This window comes from Chelonus insularis, unplaced genomic scaffold, assembly GCF_013357705.1.
Source record: "Chelonus insularis isolate UGA/USDA-ARS -01 unplaced genomic scaffold, ASM1335770v1 contig_311_pilon, whole genome shotgun sequence".
Lineage (NCBI taxonomy): Eukaryota > Metazoa > Arthropoda > Insecta > Hymenoptera > Braconidae > Chelonus > Chelonus insularis.
In genome coordinates, this window is record NW_023276484.1 from 99053 (window position 1) to 115025 (window position 15973).

At 29.0% G+C, this 15973-nt stretch overlaps 2 protein-coding genes across 6 annotated transcripts; one reads left to right on the forward strand and one right to left on the reverse strand.

The window, feature by feature from the left end:
• Positions 1-124: 124 nt before the first annotated feature.
• LOC118065450 (TBC1 domain family member 23-like) lies at positions 125-2479 on the reverse strand. The gene is made up of 4 exons (XM_035080744.1): positions 2053-2479; positions 1551-1992; positions 567-1478; positions 125-458 (listed from the first exon to the last, which is right to left on the reverse strand). The coding sequence occupies exons 1-4, from the start codon at positions 2300-2302 to the stop codon at positions 152-154; spliced, it is 1911 nt and encodes a 636-aa protein (XP_034936635.1). The 5' UTR covers positions 2303-2479; the 3' UTR covers positions 125-151.
• Positions 2480-2626: 147 nt separating this feature from the next.
• Positions 2627-15971, forward strand: pns (pinstripe). 5 transcript variants are annotated; one of them, XM_035080774.1, is made up of 16 exons: positions 2627-2931; positions 7393-7502; positions 7752-7972; positions 8160-8354; positions 9203-9674; positions 9749-9885; positions 10004-10367; positions 10468-10679; positions 10774-10980; positions 11122-11130; positions 11345-11519; positions 11664-11928; positions 12108-12143; positions 12961-13222; positions 13399-14367; positions 14494-15971. In XM_035080774.1, exons 1-16 carry the CDS (start codon positions 2814-2816, stop codon positions 14681-14683), a joined length of 3942 nt encoding a protein of 1313 aa, XP_034936665.1. In that variant the 5' UTR covers positions 2627-2813; the 3' UTR covers positions 14684-15971. The 5 variants fall into 5 exon arrangements, with proteins under 5 accessions (XP_034936665.1, XP_034936662.1, XP_034936666.1 ...); XM_035080771.1 differs by lacking the exon at positions 12108-12143 and adding an exon at positions 12493-12609; XM_035080775.1 differs by lacking the exon at positions 12108-12143 and having other exon boundaries at positions 14494-15966.
• The last annotated feature ends 2 nt before the right edge of the window (positions 15972-15973 follow it).

Sequence of the window (15973 nt, forward strand, 5' to 3'; positions counted from 1 at the left end):
AGTATAATTATAATAATGAAAAAGAAATTAACACATTTATTTATATAAAGTAAATTTATTTATTGATATTCGATTCAATCGTCAATCATTCATCATAATAATTTATAAAATTATACTCAAATAATTAATTTTTCAAAGATTCATAATCTTATTAGTTATTTTGGTTAAAAAATCTTTCAGTGGAATACGGTATTAAAAGTGTTCTGAAATATTCTCCAGAAAAGAACCGCATTGCTTTTGCTGAATCAGAAAATAAAAATTCACTTGCATTATTTACAACAAAGTCATCTGCTTTTGATGCTTCATCATATTTAATTACAATGACATTTTTATTCTTTTTTTTTGCCTTTATGCTTATAATGCTTGTCAAGGGTCGTCTGACTGATATTTCGGCTGCATCTTCTCGATTACGCATTTTTCGTAAAGCAATTAAATGATCTTTCGTAATTACTAGGTCACTGAAAATAAAATTAATCAGAAATTCATAATTTTTAAGAATTTTTTGTAATTATAATTTGTTCGTTGATTAATAATTTAATATATGTATAAAAAACAAATAAATTTACCAATCATGATGCTTATTAGAATTATCTAATTCTTTACACTCAAAATACGTAACTAAATTGGGATCTTCCAACCATTTCGAAATAGATGTATGTGGATTTTCATACATAGATTTACTTCTAGCCATCCTTGAAGGACCAGGAGTCTCTTCTTCCACACTATACGTACTTTTTGAAGTTCTTAAACGATTAACAAATTCTTCTCCTTGACTCTTCAATCTTTCTAATCTATTCATCGTTACAGGAGGAGCATTCTCTTTACAAACTGCACATCGTTGAGCATTATGGCTAGCAAAAAAATTATCAACATCATTTCCAACATATTCGTGCAATGCTTTATATCCACCCACGAGTAAATTTATATATTTAATGTCTCTTCGTTGGCATGATCTGATCACCATATCTGTATAATTCTTATGTTCTTCACGACCACTATCTATAAAACAAAAGTGTCTTGCTTTTATATCATTTTTCAATAAACTTGTTTGTAAATCACGTAATTTTTCAATATTATCAGAAAACTTTATGGGGTTAGTAATTCTCAAGTTATAATCTAGAAAATATGCTGTGGGTAAATGTCCAGCATCAAATTCTTCTTGAGATCTACAATCAATAATGAAAAACCGGATATTTTTTGATACAGCTGATAATATGGAAGTTTTTTCCATAGATTTTACTAATTCTTCAACAGTTACAGACCAACATATAGTATCGAATAATGAATTTTCATCTTTTTTATCATCAAATATCACTGGACACAATCTGTTAATAAAAGAAGGGGGAGTAGTATTTTTTAAACGGTCAGCTAAAGCAAAAAAATCAGAAAGATTTTCAGCATTTATATTAGTTGGAAGTGCCCATAGTGCGAATATTAAAGTATCTTTATCTTCATTCTTGTAACTCATGATGTCATCACTGAAAATTTTAAATAATAATTTATTAATATTCTTTCATTCTAATATTTAATAGTCGTAGAAACATTTTTACCGAAAAGTTATCATTAATGCTGCTGATAAGAAAAAAATTAAAAATCGATTTTTTTCAATAAAATAACGATCCCACATGGTGAATATCACTGGTGGTGATACAAGGCCAGCAAAAAGTCTATTAATCCAAATAAAAGGATAATTTCGGAGTGTCATTTCTTTTGATTTCAAAAACGTATGTAATTGTGGATCATGATAAATCACTAGAAATCTTATTATTGATTCATAGTAATCATGTTGTGGAATATAACGTTTTAATATAGCTTTGAATATTTTATATTTTAAAACTTCTGAACCTGCTAGGTAAATAATTGGTTCTAATAAATCATGCCAACCATCTATTGGATTAAATTTTTGTTGTGTTTCTCCACAGTGGTAGCTTATAATCCTAATGATTTCGAATCTCATTGATGCTTTCATATGTTCAGCGAGTTCAATTCGATCTAAAATGAGAAAACAGAGTATTTATTAACTTTTTTAAGAAACTGTATTATAATACTGACCAGCAACCCCAGTAGCAAAATCTACAATTTCTCCTAAATTGGGCACCGTATCCATTTCTTCAGAATCTAGACGTTCAAGAGGCTTATTATTGTCACATGGAATATTTAAACATGCCATCCAAACATCTAATCTTTTATCATCAGGTATTATTTCACTTGATACAATTGGACATTTAGTTGAATTACTTTCTGGTAGACTTGATGAAGAGTTGGTTGAAGACGTAGATGAACGTTGACATGGTGTACTCATCGATACAATCCAAAAATAAACTTTCCTCAAGAAAACTCAAAAAAGTGTGTGTCAAGGTGACTGAAATTCTAGAAGCTTTAACATTTTGTAAAATATATCTCTAGAGTAAATGACATTTTTTCAAAGTGTGGATAACTCTAGAAAAAATATGAAAATAGCGATATTGTGAAATCTAGGCTGTCAGCTGGCCGCGTATCTTCAAATGCGTAATAGTAGAATTTTGTAGAGTCTCCATCTATGCTTTATTATCGTAAATTCTTGATATAAACGTTTGCAGCTGACTTCATGTTTGTGAGTAAAGATCAATTTTTCCAATCGCTCAGAGTAATCTGGAGTAATTCGTAGTGAAAGCTTGTCTTGTTCACATTGACATCAGCTGTTGTTTTGCAACCGCGTGAAATGACAGTTGAAAGGAAAATGTGTTCGACATACAACATAATGTCTTGAGAATCGTGAGCTGCAACAGCTAAATAAGTTTCGTTGATTATTCATGTGAGTTAAGTGAAATAAAATGAATGGAAGTTTTGGAGGGCATCGTGGTCCAGACCAACATCCAGCGAGATTCGCAGATTATTTTGTCATTTGTGGTCTTGACAAGGATTCTGGTCTAGAACCTGACAGTTATTTCGGTAAATTTATTAATTACTGCATAACCTAAGTCCAGGGTTTATTTTTTCACTTGTCATTGTTTTACTGAAATTATTGATTCTATGTGAAATATTTTGAAACGTACTCAAATCGCAGAACATTGAGAGAAAGCAAATGAATTCATTGCATAATTTGTAAGATGGAGATTGCGCAGATGAAAATTTAACGATGAATTTGTCAATTTTGTGAGAGAGGGAGAATCGGATAAAAAAAAGGAGAAGCTTCAGTGTCGTGTTTATTCAGAGCAAATCGATTGATTCAATCATTCATGAAAAAACAAAATAAAATCTCTACTAAAGATAAATTAAAACACGTTTCAAGTAACAATGATTGATCCTTTAACAAAGCACATTGCCTAAAATTAACAATAGAAAAAATATTTGGAGTAAAAATAATTCCAAAACTGTCAGTAAACAATGACTACAACTTTGAGAACTTCTTAGTGAAAATGTACATTGAAATAAATTCTTTGTTTATTTTTCACCGCATATTTCGTCAAGTTGAAGAATATTATTAATTTTTTATTTGTGATTTTATTTTTTATATTGATTATTGGAATAATGGAAATAATAACACTATTATTATTTTTAAACTATGCTTCTATCGAATATCAATGCTTTTTTTTATTAAACATAAAAAACTATCTACATGAATAAATTTAGTATTCTTATTTACTATCCGGAAAAAAGAATTAGTTATTCAATATATTTTAAATAAAATTTTACGATAATCTACTTAATGTATCATCAGATATTTTTAACTAAAAAGAAGTAATTCAGACAAAAGAAACCTTGAATTTGACTAATCTTTATTATTTATCATTAATAATCCCTGTTAATAAAATGTCTTCAAGGCATTTTTACTTATTGATTTATTGTTAACTATTATTAATAATAGATCAATAATAAATATTTTTAATAATTAACTAATAAATTCAATTTTAACTTGACTTCTATGAATTCATACAATTTGAAATTGTATTCAAGTAAACAGGATGTAGCTTTTATATAAAAACGTCTCTTTTTGATACTTTTGTTGCAAATCAAATTTGAAGATTAAATTTTTTTTCAACTTCTGCTGAAATAAAAATCCTTTTTAATACTCAGGTAGTGAAGTATCTTTGTTCCGTTATTTATGATGCTTGAAACATGCGTGAACAATGTGCATGCAGGAAGCAACAGATCTTGCTGAGATGAAACTTCCTAGACGGGTGTTGGTGTATTTTTTCTGAGAATGAACATTTTTCAAAAAGGATCACCTTACTACTTCTACTATACTAGTTATACTATAGAGTGTTGTTATTCTCCTGGTCTATTAGGCACATCTGTCCTTTAAAAATCTGACCTCTTTACTCAGTATCCACTTTTATTTCCTCTGATTCACATCGATGAGTTCTAAAGAAGGTCAAAATAATTCCCTTCTCAATTTTATCATGCTATTGATGGCAAGTATTTATTTCTTCCACTCCTTAAATGCTGTCCATCTAGACTAAATGGTCTTTAGGTGATAATTCTTTCAATATCGTCCCTTAAAATGTGTTCAAGAACTCCCTCAAAGACTCAGGGACGATATGTTGTATATATGGAACCAGTAGGGAAGTGCCCTAAGCTGAGTCATATCGAATACATGGTAATCATCTACATGTGAACTAAAACTTTGTCGTTTTAATATTCTTTACTCATTTAAAAGTTTTTACATATTTTTGTCTGCATAATACATTGTTATCTTTATAATTTAGAGCATAATCATGAAGTTGAGCTTATGATACTTATTATTGATTAGATTCATGTAAACCACATTTTTTTTTTATTGTTGATTATTGTTTAATTTATTTTTAATTAGTAATTAATGATAAAAATATATAACAGTTTTCTAAAGGTCATTGATATAATAAAAATAAAATAGCTAATAAATGAGATAATGGTTTAGTTAGCAATTAAATTAATCTATTGAGTTTATTACGCTTTGAGTACATGATTTTTTTTTATTATTATTGAAAAGACAGATAAATACTATGGTATTTTTTCTGATAAAATTCTTTTTATTTTTGAAATAACATGTAAGTGCTTTACTGTAACAAAAAAAAAATGTGGGAGATAAAAGTTTACGTTCTTCACTTGTTTATCTCAGTTTTCTAAAAGTCCATAGGTCAACATGTATGATGAACTTTTCTTTAATGGTTTATGTGATAGATTGAAAAGGCTCGTAGTGAATGATTTTAGTTCCTGATGATCAAACAAGTATGGAGCTTAACCACAAAATTGCATAGCTATTGTCCATGGTCAATTAATTCCCCTGACGACAATGTAATTTTCTTAAGGAAGCAATCTATTGTCCCAAGAATACACACGTTACGTACTCGTTTCACCTATCATTGTTTGTTGTGTGATATAACTATCCTTCTCCTACAGAGATATCAATCAGCAATGTTTGTTATTAAAACAAAAAAGAACATATGTATGAGCCTACAACTTCAGGGAATCCAATTCAATTTCTAAACGGAGATTGATCCAAATGGAACTAATCACAATTTGAAAAGAAATTAGTGTGCATGTGTAACTAAATGTCCTTTCGCTTTCACAAATGAAATTTTATTTTTCTGATTTGTATTTTATTCTTGTCTTATTAAAATAAACTCATAAGCTGCTTTTATACCGTATTTTATATGTATGTAAATAATTTATTTATGTATATGTGATGACAGTGGACTTGCAGTCTTCAGAAATAAAAGGCTTCCCCTTTGAGCATTCAACTTCCTCCCTCATTACTCATGCGGAAGAACCTTTAATTGCGCTTCCAACTCGATCTTAAAACAGTTTATGAAAAAAATAAAATAGCCAATAATTTCTAGGCATTGGAAGTATTTCAAGTGATTCATTGAACAAATTTTTGTTTGATCAAAAAATTAAATAAAGTATTCCATTTAATCTTAATTTATTCAGTAAAATTCCTTTTACTGTTCAATCCAAGTTTAATCATTTATTCGATAAAAAAAACTTTCAGAATAAATTAAAAAACATGGGTTGGTTAAAGATTGATAAATTAAATCAATAAATGAAAAATTGGATTGAAAAATGAATTTAATTAATCAAATAGAATGAATCACCATTAACTGATATAAACTGATATGTGGTATGAAAACAACTATCATTCAAAATGCACAATAATTTTTTAGGGGAAACAAGTGCAAGGTGTTACCCCTGAAGATTTTATCAACTTACAACGAAATCATTTGCTAAATTTTATATCTGATTCAAAAATATATTTTTTTTCATTTGATATTTAATCTTCATGGTTTCAAAAACAAATAGGTTTCCTAGATGAAAGCTAATCCAAAAAAGAACTTTTTATTGATTTTGGCATTTTTCAGATATGAGCCATTTTGCCTCAGGGTTCAATCTTACTTCAGCTGCTTCTATATTACCGTTGTTTTCTTTCAACAACTGAAAGAAACTTCAAATAAAAGATTGGTTGATACAAGATCTAATTTCGTTTTATTTCATGATCACATCAATGTGATTCTTCTAGAGAAATTGTTCTCATTTCGAAAAATTAAAGTGATCTTCTTCGTTTTGATATACTGATATCTGTTCTCTAAAAAAACTTATATTCTGAATCTTTAATGCAGTAAAGAGAGTTTTTTCAATGTCAATGATTATAATAAATATTCATAATTAGCTATAAATAACTAAGAGTTATACTTTATTCTTAAAAGTTTACCCTTCAATCTTTTTAATTTTATTCTTCAACTATAGAATCGACATGAAACTTGCTAAATTAAAAGCTATTTTAACAGACTGTTATCTTAAACATGGAGTAAATAAACTCTCAATTGCTACAATTATAGTTCTATTGTATTCATGAGCCATATCATAATTATTCATATCATTGCTAGATTGTTTGATGCTAAGTATTAATCAAATGAAAAAACTTAAACAACATAATATATGTGTTTTATCAACTTATTAGTGCATGAAGTTGTTACATTGAAAAGCTCACATGTCATTATAGTACAAAAGTTCATATAATTCTGAAGCAAAACTATTTTTTTCGCAATTTTCTAACTAATTTAATTTATTAGTTGTTTTATAAATGTGATCTGAAGAAATAGAAAAAAAAACATATAGAAAGTTAGAAAATCTACGATTATCAGTATTCAGCTAATTATTCCCTCTATTAAATCGATTCAGCTCAAAGTATGAAGTTAATGTACTTGATTCCATTCTGAGAACTTAATTTCAAATGGATATTACATTTAAAGTTAGATATGTCTATTATAGATTTAATTGGATAACAATCAGAGCAGTCGATTTGTATTTCAAAGTATATTGAATAATTATCATTTTAATATCTCCAAGAAATAACTTATTTAATTTATATATAATATTTCATTTAAATATCCATGTAATCAACTAATCTTATATTATTTCTTCTATTTCAAGGGGATTCATTGCAATGTACTCCACTAGATCGTGCCTATAAAAGTAAGGTTTTGGGACATTACCCTGATTCAGTTCCTTGGAATCCATTTGATGAGCATGCAGTTTGTATGGTAACTAATCTTTAACTATAACTCGTCATAATGATAGAATAATTCAATAACAATGCTAACGAGTACATTAAAAAATAATTTATTATTTAAAAAAAAGAGTAATAATGGTAAACAAAAATTAATTGATATTGAATTTTTATCTATATTCTACAATTTTATAAAGTAAATGCTTTTAAAACGTATTTTTAATATATACATAAAAATGATATTTTTCTGTAGTAATCTTTTTATAAAAATTTTCTATTTTAGCTATGTTTACCTAGTGGACTCCGATTCCGTACTCAAAAACATTCAGTTGAACCGTCCTTCCACTCATTTGTCCTCACAAAAGAAGATGGCCACAGAACCTACGGATTTAGCTTGGTGTTCTTCGAAGAATGCCGAAATCGAAAGATCTGTGCAGCAATGCAAACCCTCCAAGCTATGTTTATCACTGAGCTTAGTAGTGGACAGAATGGTACCCCACCAGCGTAAGTGGTTTTTCAATCTCTCTAAATCTAAACACTAGAAGAGCTCAAACGTCTTTTATTTAAGTATTAAGCTTTTATTCAATTATTTACTTGAGCAGGATGATGTCAATAAATATAAATGATGAATTATGACTTCTACATTTCGATTACTGTAAATAATAAGCAATGTAATGTTCTGTTTTATTAGACCAAGAAGGGGACAGGATCCTCACAACACACGATCTCTACCCAGGCATTTTAAATTGTCTGCCCACTCTCCTGGAGCTGCAATGGCCTATTATGATTCTACCAAAGATAAATTACTAGTTACCAAATCAATATCTCTCCTTTGTCAGCAGCCTTATCTTCACGCTGCTCGAACCTTTCTCACTAATCTATATAAGTAAGTGATATAGAACATAATTATGGTTTATTCAAACCAAGTCTTAACTCAGTTAAGAATAAAGCTATCGAAGTTACTTGAGTGTGCATGCTAAGTGAACGATTGGAGCAATTTGAAAGGATAATTAAGAAATTGAAAGTATTATTTCTCGAATATATATACTAAAATAAATTTTTGTTCTTACGTTCATCCTCTTATTCTTGGATTAAATCGTAAACTTTTATGAGAAAAAGTTGGGATTTTGTGATTTATTTTTTATGAAGAGTTAATTAATTTAGTAAACAACATTACTATTGTAATGTTTATAAATTTTAGTAATAATAATTTGTAATATGAAGCATTGATTACTCAACTGTAGATTGACTTCATAAATATTGCAAGTTACCAAAAACATATTTACTCGTGTTAAATACATCTATCAATATTACATAAATCAACTTATCAGTGAATTCATAAAATTATGTTAATTATATGTCGAATCAAATATTTACAAACAATTGAAAGTTTACTTATATTTACAAAGTTTTCATTTTGATTGAATAATATATCCTTTCTTCAAAATATTAAGCCTATTCTCTAGATAAGTTTGTCTTGAAATGTAACAAAGCAATCAAAAACTTTTTTTTTTATTGTTACTTTTATCCATCAAATGTATTCATAGAAATGAATCTATAGGAAGAATAAGAAAAGTTAGGAAACTTTGACTTATTTCTAGACCTCTCACAAGTGTTTCTGAATTAATAAAAATTTTATTTCTCAATGAACTAATATTATATTATAATTTACGGGTAAATTAGAATAACAATAAATATGCTAATAATATGTATTGTATTTTTGAACAATTCCAGATGTGTTCCAAGACATCCAGGACCAGGATTAAGTTTAGAATCCTACGTGTACAACCTCTTATACAACGTACCAGTTCCTCTGCCTGGAAAGTCGTTGAAGTTTTTTGTTCCGAATGATGAGCCGGCCAAATCACCCCTGGAGCTTGTTATCCTTTACCCATCCCCTTCAACAGAACTTCCTCTTCTTGACTACCCTCTGAAAGACGTGTTTACTTGGCTTGGACCAGAGACCGTAATCCAGTTGTTCACGTGTGTGCTGTTAGAGAATCAAGTACTTCTTCAAAGCCGAGACTTTCACAAACTTATGGTTGTTGCTGAATGTATAACTGCTCTTCTTTTTCCGTTTACTTGGCAACATGTGTATGTACCTATTCTACCAGCGAGTCTTCATCACTTCTTGGATGCTCCTGTACCTTTTATTATGGGCTTACATGCACAAAGTGAAGGAAGTAATTTAAAAATAGCTAGTGAAGTAAGTAATTACTTCCTTTCTGTTCATTGAAGTATTTTTTCCTTAAGTGGTATTGACGAATTTTTTTTTTACAGGCAAATCTTTGTTACGTAGATATTGATAAACAGTCTAGTCAATTTCCAGAAGAGTTACCAGTTTTTCCACGAAAAATGCAATTTCTTGCCGAGATTCGAACGCTTTTGAATAAGTACAAAATATCCCATTCAGAAAAGTAAGTGAAAGTCTTTTGGATTTCGATGAGTTTTAAATTTATTGCTAATTTATAATTCTCAGTATTTTTATAAAGATTTTATTAACTATACAATTTTCTTGGTTTTATATCTATTCAGGACTGACAATATGGTCATAAATTATATAAACTCAGATATCATGACAAGTAGTTTAACGCTACCTGGTTCTGGCTTTTATATGCCTCGAAGAAAACATTCGTTGCACGATGTATTAGATTGGGATAAATCTGATTCTGTACCTCAATCTGATGCAATACAGAGGATCGTAGATATTGTCAAGAAAACCGAGATCAGTTTAGAAGATATGGATACGATAGAAAATATGACCAAAGACGAAATACTTACACCAAAAGAAGAATACCAAAAGACGCTTATATTCAACAATGCTGTCAGAGAAATTTTCTTAAATCGTTTTGTACAATTATTCGCTGGATATGAAAATTTTGTTATTCATCCGAATCAAGTAAATATCAGCATATTTTTTCGATTATATTTATTTGCTCTCATTTTTAGTACAATAAATAAAGTTTTTAAATTATTCTTATTATTATCGATATTTCCAGGATAAAGATGAATGGTTAAATAATCGTGATAGCATGCATGTGTTTGACAAAGCAACATTTTTGTCTGATCAACCCGCCCAACATCTGCCATTTTTGTCACGATTTCTTGAAACTCAAATGTTTGCGTCTCTTGTTGATAATAAAGTGATGTCTTCATGGAGTGGGTTAGATTCAAACATTAAGATATTCGATCAAAGGATTGCATTAATAAAGTCAGTACATTTTATTCATAATTGTTCACTATTATTGAAAGATAGATAAACATTTCTTTTATACATACTAATTAAAATAATTATAATTTTGCAGGAAAAAGGTCGGGGATGGAATAATACGATCAACACGCTATGAAATTTCAAATCATACAATAGAGACTCAAAAGGCATTAGAGCACAAGTTGAATAATGTAGACTTTGAAGCCAGTCCCCCAATAGAAATAGTACCTCATCGTGCTGCATATTTTAGAAGTTTTCCGCTTCTTGATTCAGTTGCACTTAATAAAGAGCCTGCCCAAAGGTAAAACATTTTTTTTCCATTTATAATTAATTGCTTTCATAATTACGAACCTTTTCATATCCATTACAAATCTATCCATACATCGTAACCAATAAATTATACTAATAATTTTCATTTTCATTTATTACGCTTGACGGATAGTATATTACGGTAAGTAATGAGCCGTCTTAACATTATTTTATAATTTAACTTTCTGTTTAACTTTCTTTGTCAATCGAATAAATTTTGGTGAGGATAATATAAAGTATCATTTCATTTAAGTAAACAGTCAAGGTTTATTCCTTGAGCTTAACCTTGTGAAATAAGATATTCAATCATAAAGAATAATGGAGGCGCATAAAAAATATTTTAATTTGATTTACAGTAGTCGGAAAGGCCAAACGCAATGGAAATATAAAATGAAATCTATGGAAACCAACGGAAAACCACCGACACCACAAGAAACACAATCTCCGAGGCCACAAGCGAAACTATCTGCAGATATGAGTCCTGCTCTTATTGCTCAGGCAAATTGGACCTTTGTTGAAAAATTGCTCAAGGTAATAAATTGACAATTTTTTTAGCTGATCAGTTTTTTTTTTAAGAAAGTTAATTTTTATCATCATTCATTTTCAAATAAAAAACTGTTATTAAATACTTTCAATTCCAAAGTAACAAAAACCGATGTAATTTATTGATTATAGGACTGCAAGTCTAAAACAAAACGAATGCTAGTCGAGAAAATGGGGTCAGAAGCAGTTGCTCTTGGTCATGGAACAGAATCTCTCGTAGATCTTGAAGAAAATACGCTAGTAGCTAGTTTATGTGATTTATTAGAGCGAGTCTGGAGTCATGGACTACAAAATAAACAAGGGAAAAGTGCGCTTTGGTCACACTTATCGATGTATCAAGAACTAGATGAATGCAATGACTCCGCTAAATCCATAGATCCTCATTTCCTCTCACCTGGTAAGTTTCACAACACTTTATGAATTCATAATTCGCAAATCGGATGTCTTATATTCAATTTAGGCAAGTCTATTACAACAATGAAAGTAAAATAAATTATTCTAAACGAAACATATGTCAACTATTATAACACGAATTGATTTTGTTTTTAATAATTGTACTTCACATTTAAAATGCAGCGCTCGCTTGGTGCGTGCTACGGAAGCGGCTTGACTGTACGTGATTTATGTAATTGAAATACATAATTTACGTAGCAATGATTATGTTAAGCACTGTTGTGACTTCATTTTTATTTAATTTATATTTATTTAAGACATGAAACGTAGCAACTTTCTAAATTGCACAAGTCTTGAGCGTATTTATTAGCACAATGTTGTTATTTATTTATTATTGATCTATGTTATCACTCGAAATTATTTTTCTGATATTATCGCATGAGTGGAGTAAATAGTTGTTACTGTTCTTTTAAACTACGATATTTTATGAATATTTTAAAAACAAATATTTTTTTGGCTAGATTATTATTATTTTTATGTATATTTTTTTAATGTTTTATATAAATAGCTCCAAAACCATCGATAAAAACAAATAAATCTTATACATTGAGGGATCGTCTGGTATCATCGATTAAGACGAGAAATATTTATGAAATAGCTTCTTGTATCAAGGAAAATCTTCATGGTAAAGTTATTTTGGCTTTCTGCCATTAGATGCAGTAAAAACTTACATAAGTAATAATACTTTAATGCATCAGAAGCTATGCAAACGGGGTTTTAAAAAATTAAAAAGATGACTTTTTATTAAAGTTTATTTACAACAATGATAAGTTTTCTTTGGAATGTAAAATGCACGAAGCATGTTTTATTGTAAATATAAGATGCTTTGTTTTGTCTTCGTCTGTGTAAAAATTTGAATGACTTGATATTTAAATTATCGTGATGTGCCATGCAACTTTTGCTTAAAAAATGACTGAAGGATTTGGATGGAAAGAATATAATAATGGAAGGTTTTAATAAATTTTTCTTTCTGCAGATTTATCAAATTTAGCTTTGGAAACGGATGTATCTCCTACAAGAGGAAATGAGAAACGTGCAACTGGTGAAAAAAAATCAATTGGACCAGAGCATTTGAGACCTTTACCAGATTCATTGACGTTTGACATAAGAAATGTTCAAGCCATGACAGAAATAAAAACGCATATTGGTTATGCAAGAGCATGGGTTAGGCTCGCCCTTGAAAAGAAACTTCTTTCCAGACACCTCAAGACATTATTATCGAATACTACATTGTTAAGGTATTTATTTAGATATTTTCTACAATTAGTGTATCTCTTATTATTAAGTTGACTATTGTATAAATTATCTTTGTTAATAAATATTTGTTTAGTTTACTATTTAAAATATTGAAAAGAAAATTATTCACATTTTTTTATAATATTTTTTAGTTGATTAAAAAAATATCTTTTAATAGGAGCCAATATAAAAGGTCAGCATTTCTCCGATGTGAAGAAGAAAAAGAGCAGTTTTTATATCACTTATTGACCTTGAATGCTGTGGATTATTTTTGCTTTACCAACAATTATCCCACGACTAAACTGCCGTATCGAGTTATCATTTTTCCAAGTAGAAAAGCCAGTGCTGCAACGACTTCTGCGAATGGTTGGGTAGTGATTTCAGGAACGTTATGTGAAACTAACCCAGTTCCGATACCAAAAGGCGCCTTGGAGTTTGTTTTCCATCATAAAAATCTTGGTGTCTTATCAACATTACGAATTGGTCACGATAACTCCGGTTTATCTCCCAAGTGGATGGTAGAGCATGTAGTTGTGAGAAACGAAGTCACAGGACATACATTCAAGTTCCCTTGCGGACGTTGGCTTGGCCGAGGAATCGATGATGGCTCAACTGAGAGATTATTAGTTGGAGCTCTTGTTCCTCGTAGTATTGATAGTGAAGAATTAGTTGAAACTTGTTCAACTCCGCCAAGATGTAGGTCTCCAAGTATACCGCGCAAACCCACACTTTCTCCAGATGAACTTCAACACATGCTTGGAGAAGCTGTAAATGCAATTGTTAAATTTCACTATAGACGAGATCCTCAAGATGGTTCATTAACTGCTCTTTTATGTGGTGAAGGTGGACTGGTACCATCGTTAGAACAGACATTTTTATATGGATTTAAAAATCAACGGATATTTGGAAGAAACTTTTACGTTTGGGATTATCTCTTAAGAGTAAAAGAAAATTTCGAGATGTCTTTATTAGAAGAAATGGATGAATATTCAAAAAGATTAAATAGAGATAGACGATTTAATGCTGAAAATAATCAAAGGTTCACTATTTTTCGGTGTTACTGTCATCTTATTGATCAAATCAATACCTTCAGTCATACGCTAGGGAAGGATGGGAAATTCCAACTGTTCATTTGTCTTGCAGCAAGGTAAGATTAATTCTCATCAATATATCAAAAGTTTTTAATTATTAAGATCTTAAGACGAAAGTCAATACTCATTTCTACCACATAATTAATTAAGTAAGAGTTAATAGAATTTTAAATGTTAATTAGGGAACAACTTCTTCACCCCATGTTACGTCCCATGAGTGATGCACGGTCTACAATTGAAATGTATGAAGAATCATCCTTCTTGAGAAATCCTACATTGTTGAATTTCCTTATTCACATTCTTGAACCACTCAGTGAATTCCATATAGTCCTTGAAAAAAGTTTAACTCATGGAATCTCGAGTATATGTTAAAATAAGTAAGCATAAAAAACTAAATATAATTTCTAAATGATTATAAACAATCGTTACCTGAGGAAGCAAGTGTTTCTTCTATAGAAAAAAATGAAAAAATATATAACTATATATCAGAAAAGTCCTAAAATATTGAAATTTGTGTCGTAAATAAAAAAGATTATGTTGAAAGAAAAATCTGTTGAAACGAGTTAAATGCAATCTAATGGCATGAATCGTTGAAAACAAAGACTGTCCAATAAATATTTAAAATAGTAATAATATAGAAACATTGTCAGTCGTAAAAAATTCTGACTCTAACTTTTTTATAAAATGGCGTTTGAAAATTTCAACAATGTTAACGACCAAACCCGACCAAACTTGTCACAACATATAATTGTAATGAATTTTAATGAGTTTTTAATTAATTTTGAATTAAAACCAAAGATAAATATTTATAATGATACTCGTCGAATTGATAGTTAGATTCTAGCAATAATAAAACTTATTATTTTTAAAAAATTATATTACTTCGCCAATAATTGTGATTTAGAAAATGTTCACATGACATTAAATAATTAATTAGTTGTAGACTTCAGTTAGACTGGACTTTTGAATTAATTAAAATAATGAGTAATCTCTTAAAAACAATAATATTTCTCAACATAATACAAAAAAAAACCAATTTTCACACGCCATATGTATATTATATTCATTGTGTTGACATATAACTACAAATGAACAATAAAAATTTATATAAATGAAGTAATCAATAAAATTTAAACTATAATACAGTTGCTGTAAAGCTATTTAATTATACAGAAAATGTTTAGCAATAATTTAAATGATGTGTGATAGTATAATTTTCTCATCAATTAAGTGAAAGTGAGTGAGTCAAATGCACAATACATAGTTAATAGTTAAAGATAGGCAATTGATATTGAACTTAGTTAAGTTTTTTATATAGTTAAAATTCATAATGGATTTCTTTTTCAATAGCTTCATTTTAATAATTAAATATTTTATGAGCACAATGATTACAAAGTGCAATTTTAATGTTTTGAATGCCAAATGGACTATCAGTTATTCAGTAAATTCCAATAGTTAAATTAATGTATTTGACACATACATTTAAACAAAATTTCTGATATTTAGAAATTTTTGTCGCCATTCTTGTCAATAATTCAATAATATGTATATAAATACCGTAAAAGTGGAATATAAACGTAATTTTTTTTAAGAGAATAACTCATATATATATATATTAAATGTACATAAAAGTAGATGTAACATTTTATTGTACAGTAGGTA

Excerpts from the sequence above, each read along its gene's own strand:
- pns (XM_035080771.1), top strand. The coding sequence starts at position 2,814 with ATGAATGGAAGTTTTGGAGGGCATCGTGGTCCAGACCAACATCCAGCG. Across the intron at positions 7,503-7,751 it reads ATGAGCATGCAGTTTGTATG|CTATGTTTACCTAGTGGACT; the intron begins GTAACTAATCTT and ends TTTCTATTTTAG. Across the intron at positions 12,610-12,960 it reads TATCAAGGAAAATCTTCATG|ATTTATCAAATTTAGCTTTG; the intron begins GTAAAGTTATTT and ends TTCTTTCTGCAG.
- LOC118065450 (XM_035080744.1), bottom strand. The coding sequence starts at position 2,302 with ATGAGTACACCATGTCAACGTTCATCTACGTCTTCAACCAACTCTTCA. Across the intron at positions 1,479-1,550 it reads GCATTAATGATAACTTTTCG|TGATGACATCATGAGTTACA; the intron begins GTAAAAATGTTT and ends TAAAATTTTCAG. Across the intron at positions 459-566 it reads TCTAATAAGCATCATGATTG|TGACCTAGTAATTACGAAAG; the intron begins GTAAATTTATTT and ends TTTTATTTTCAG.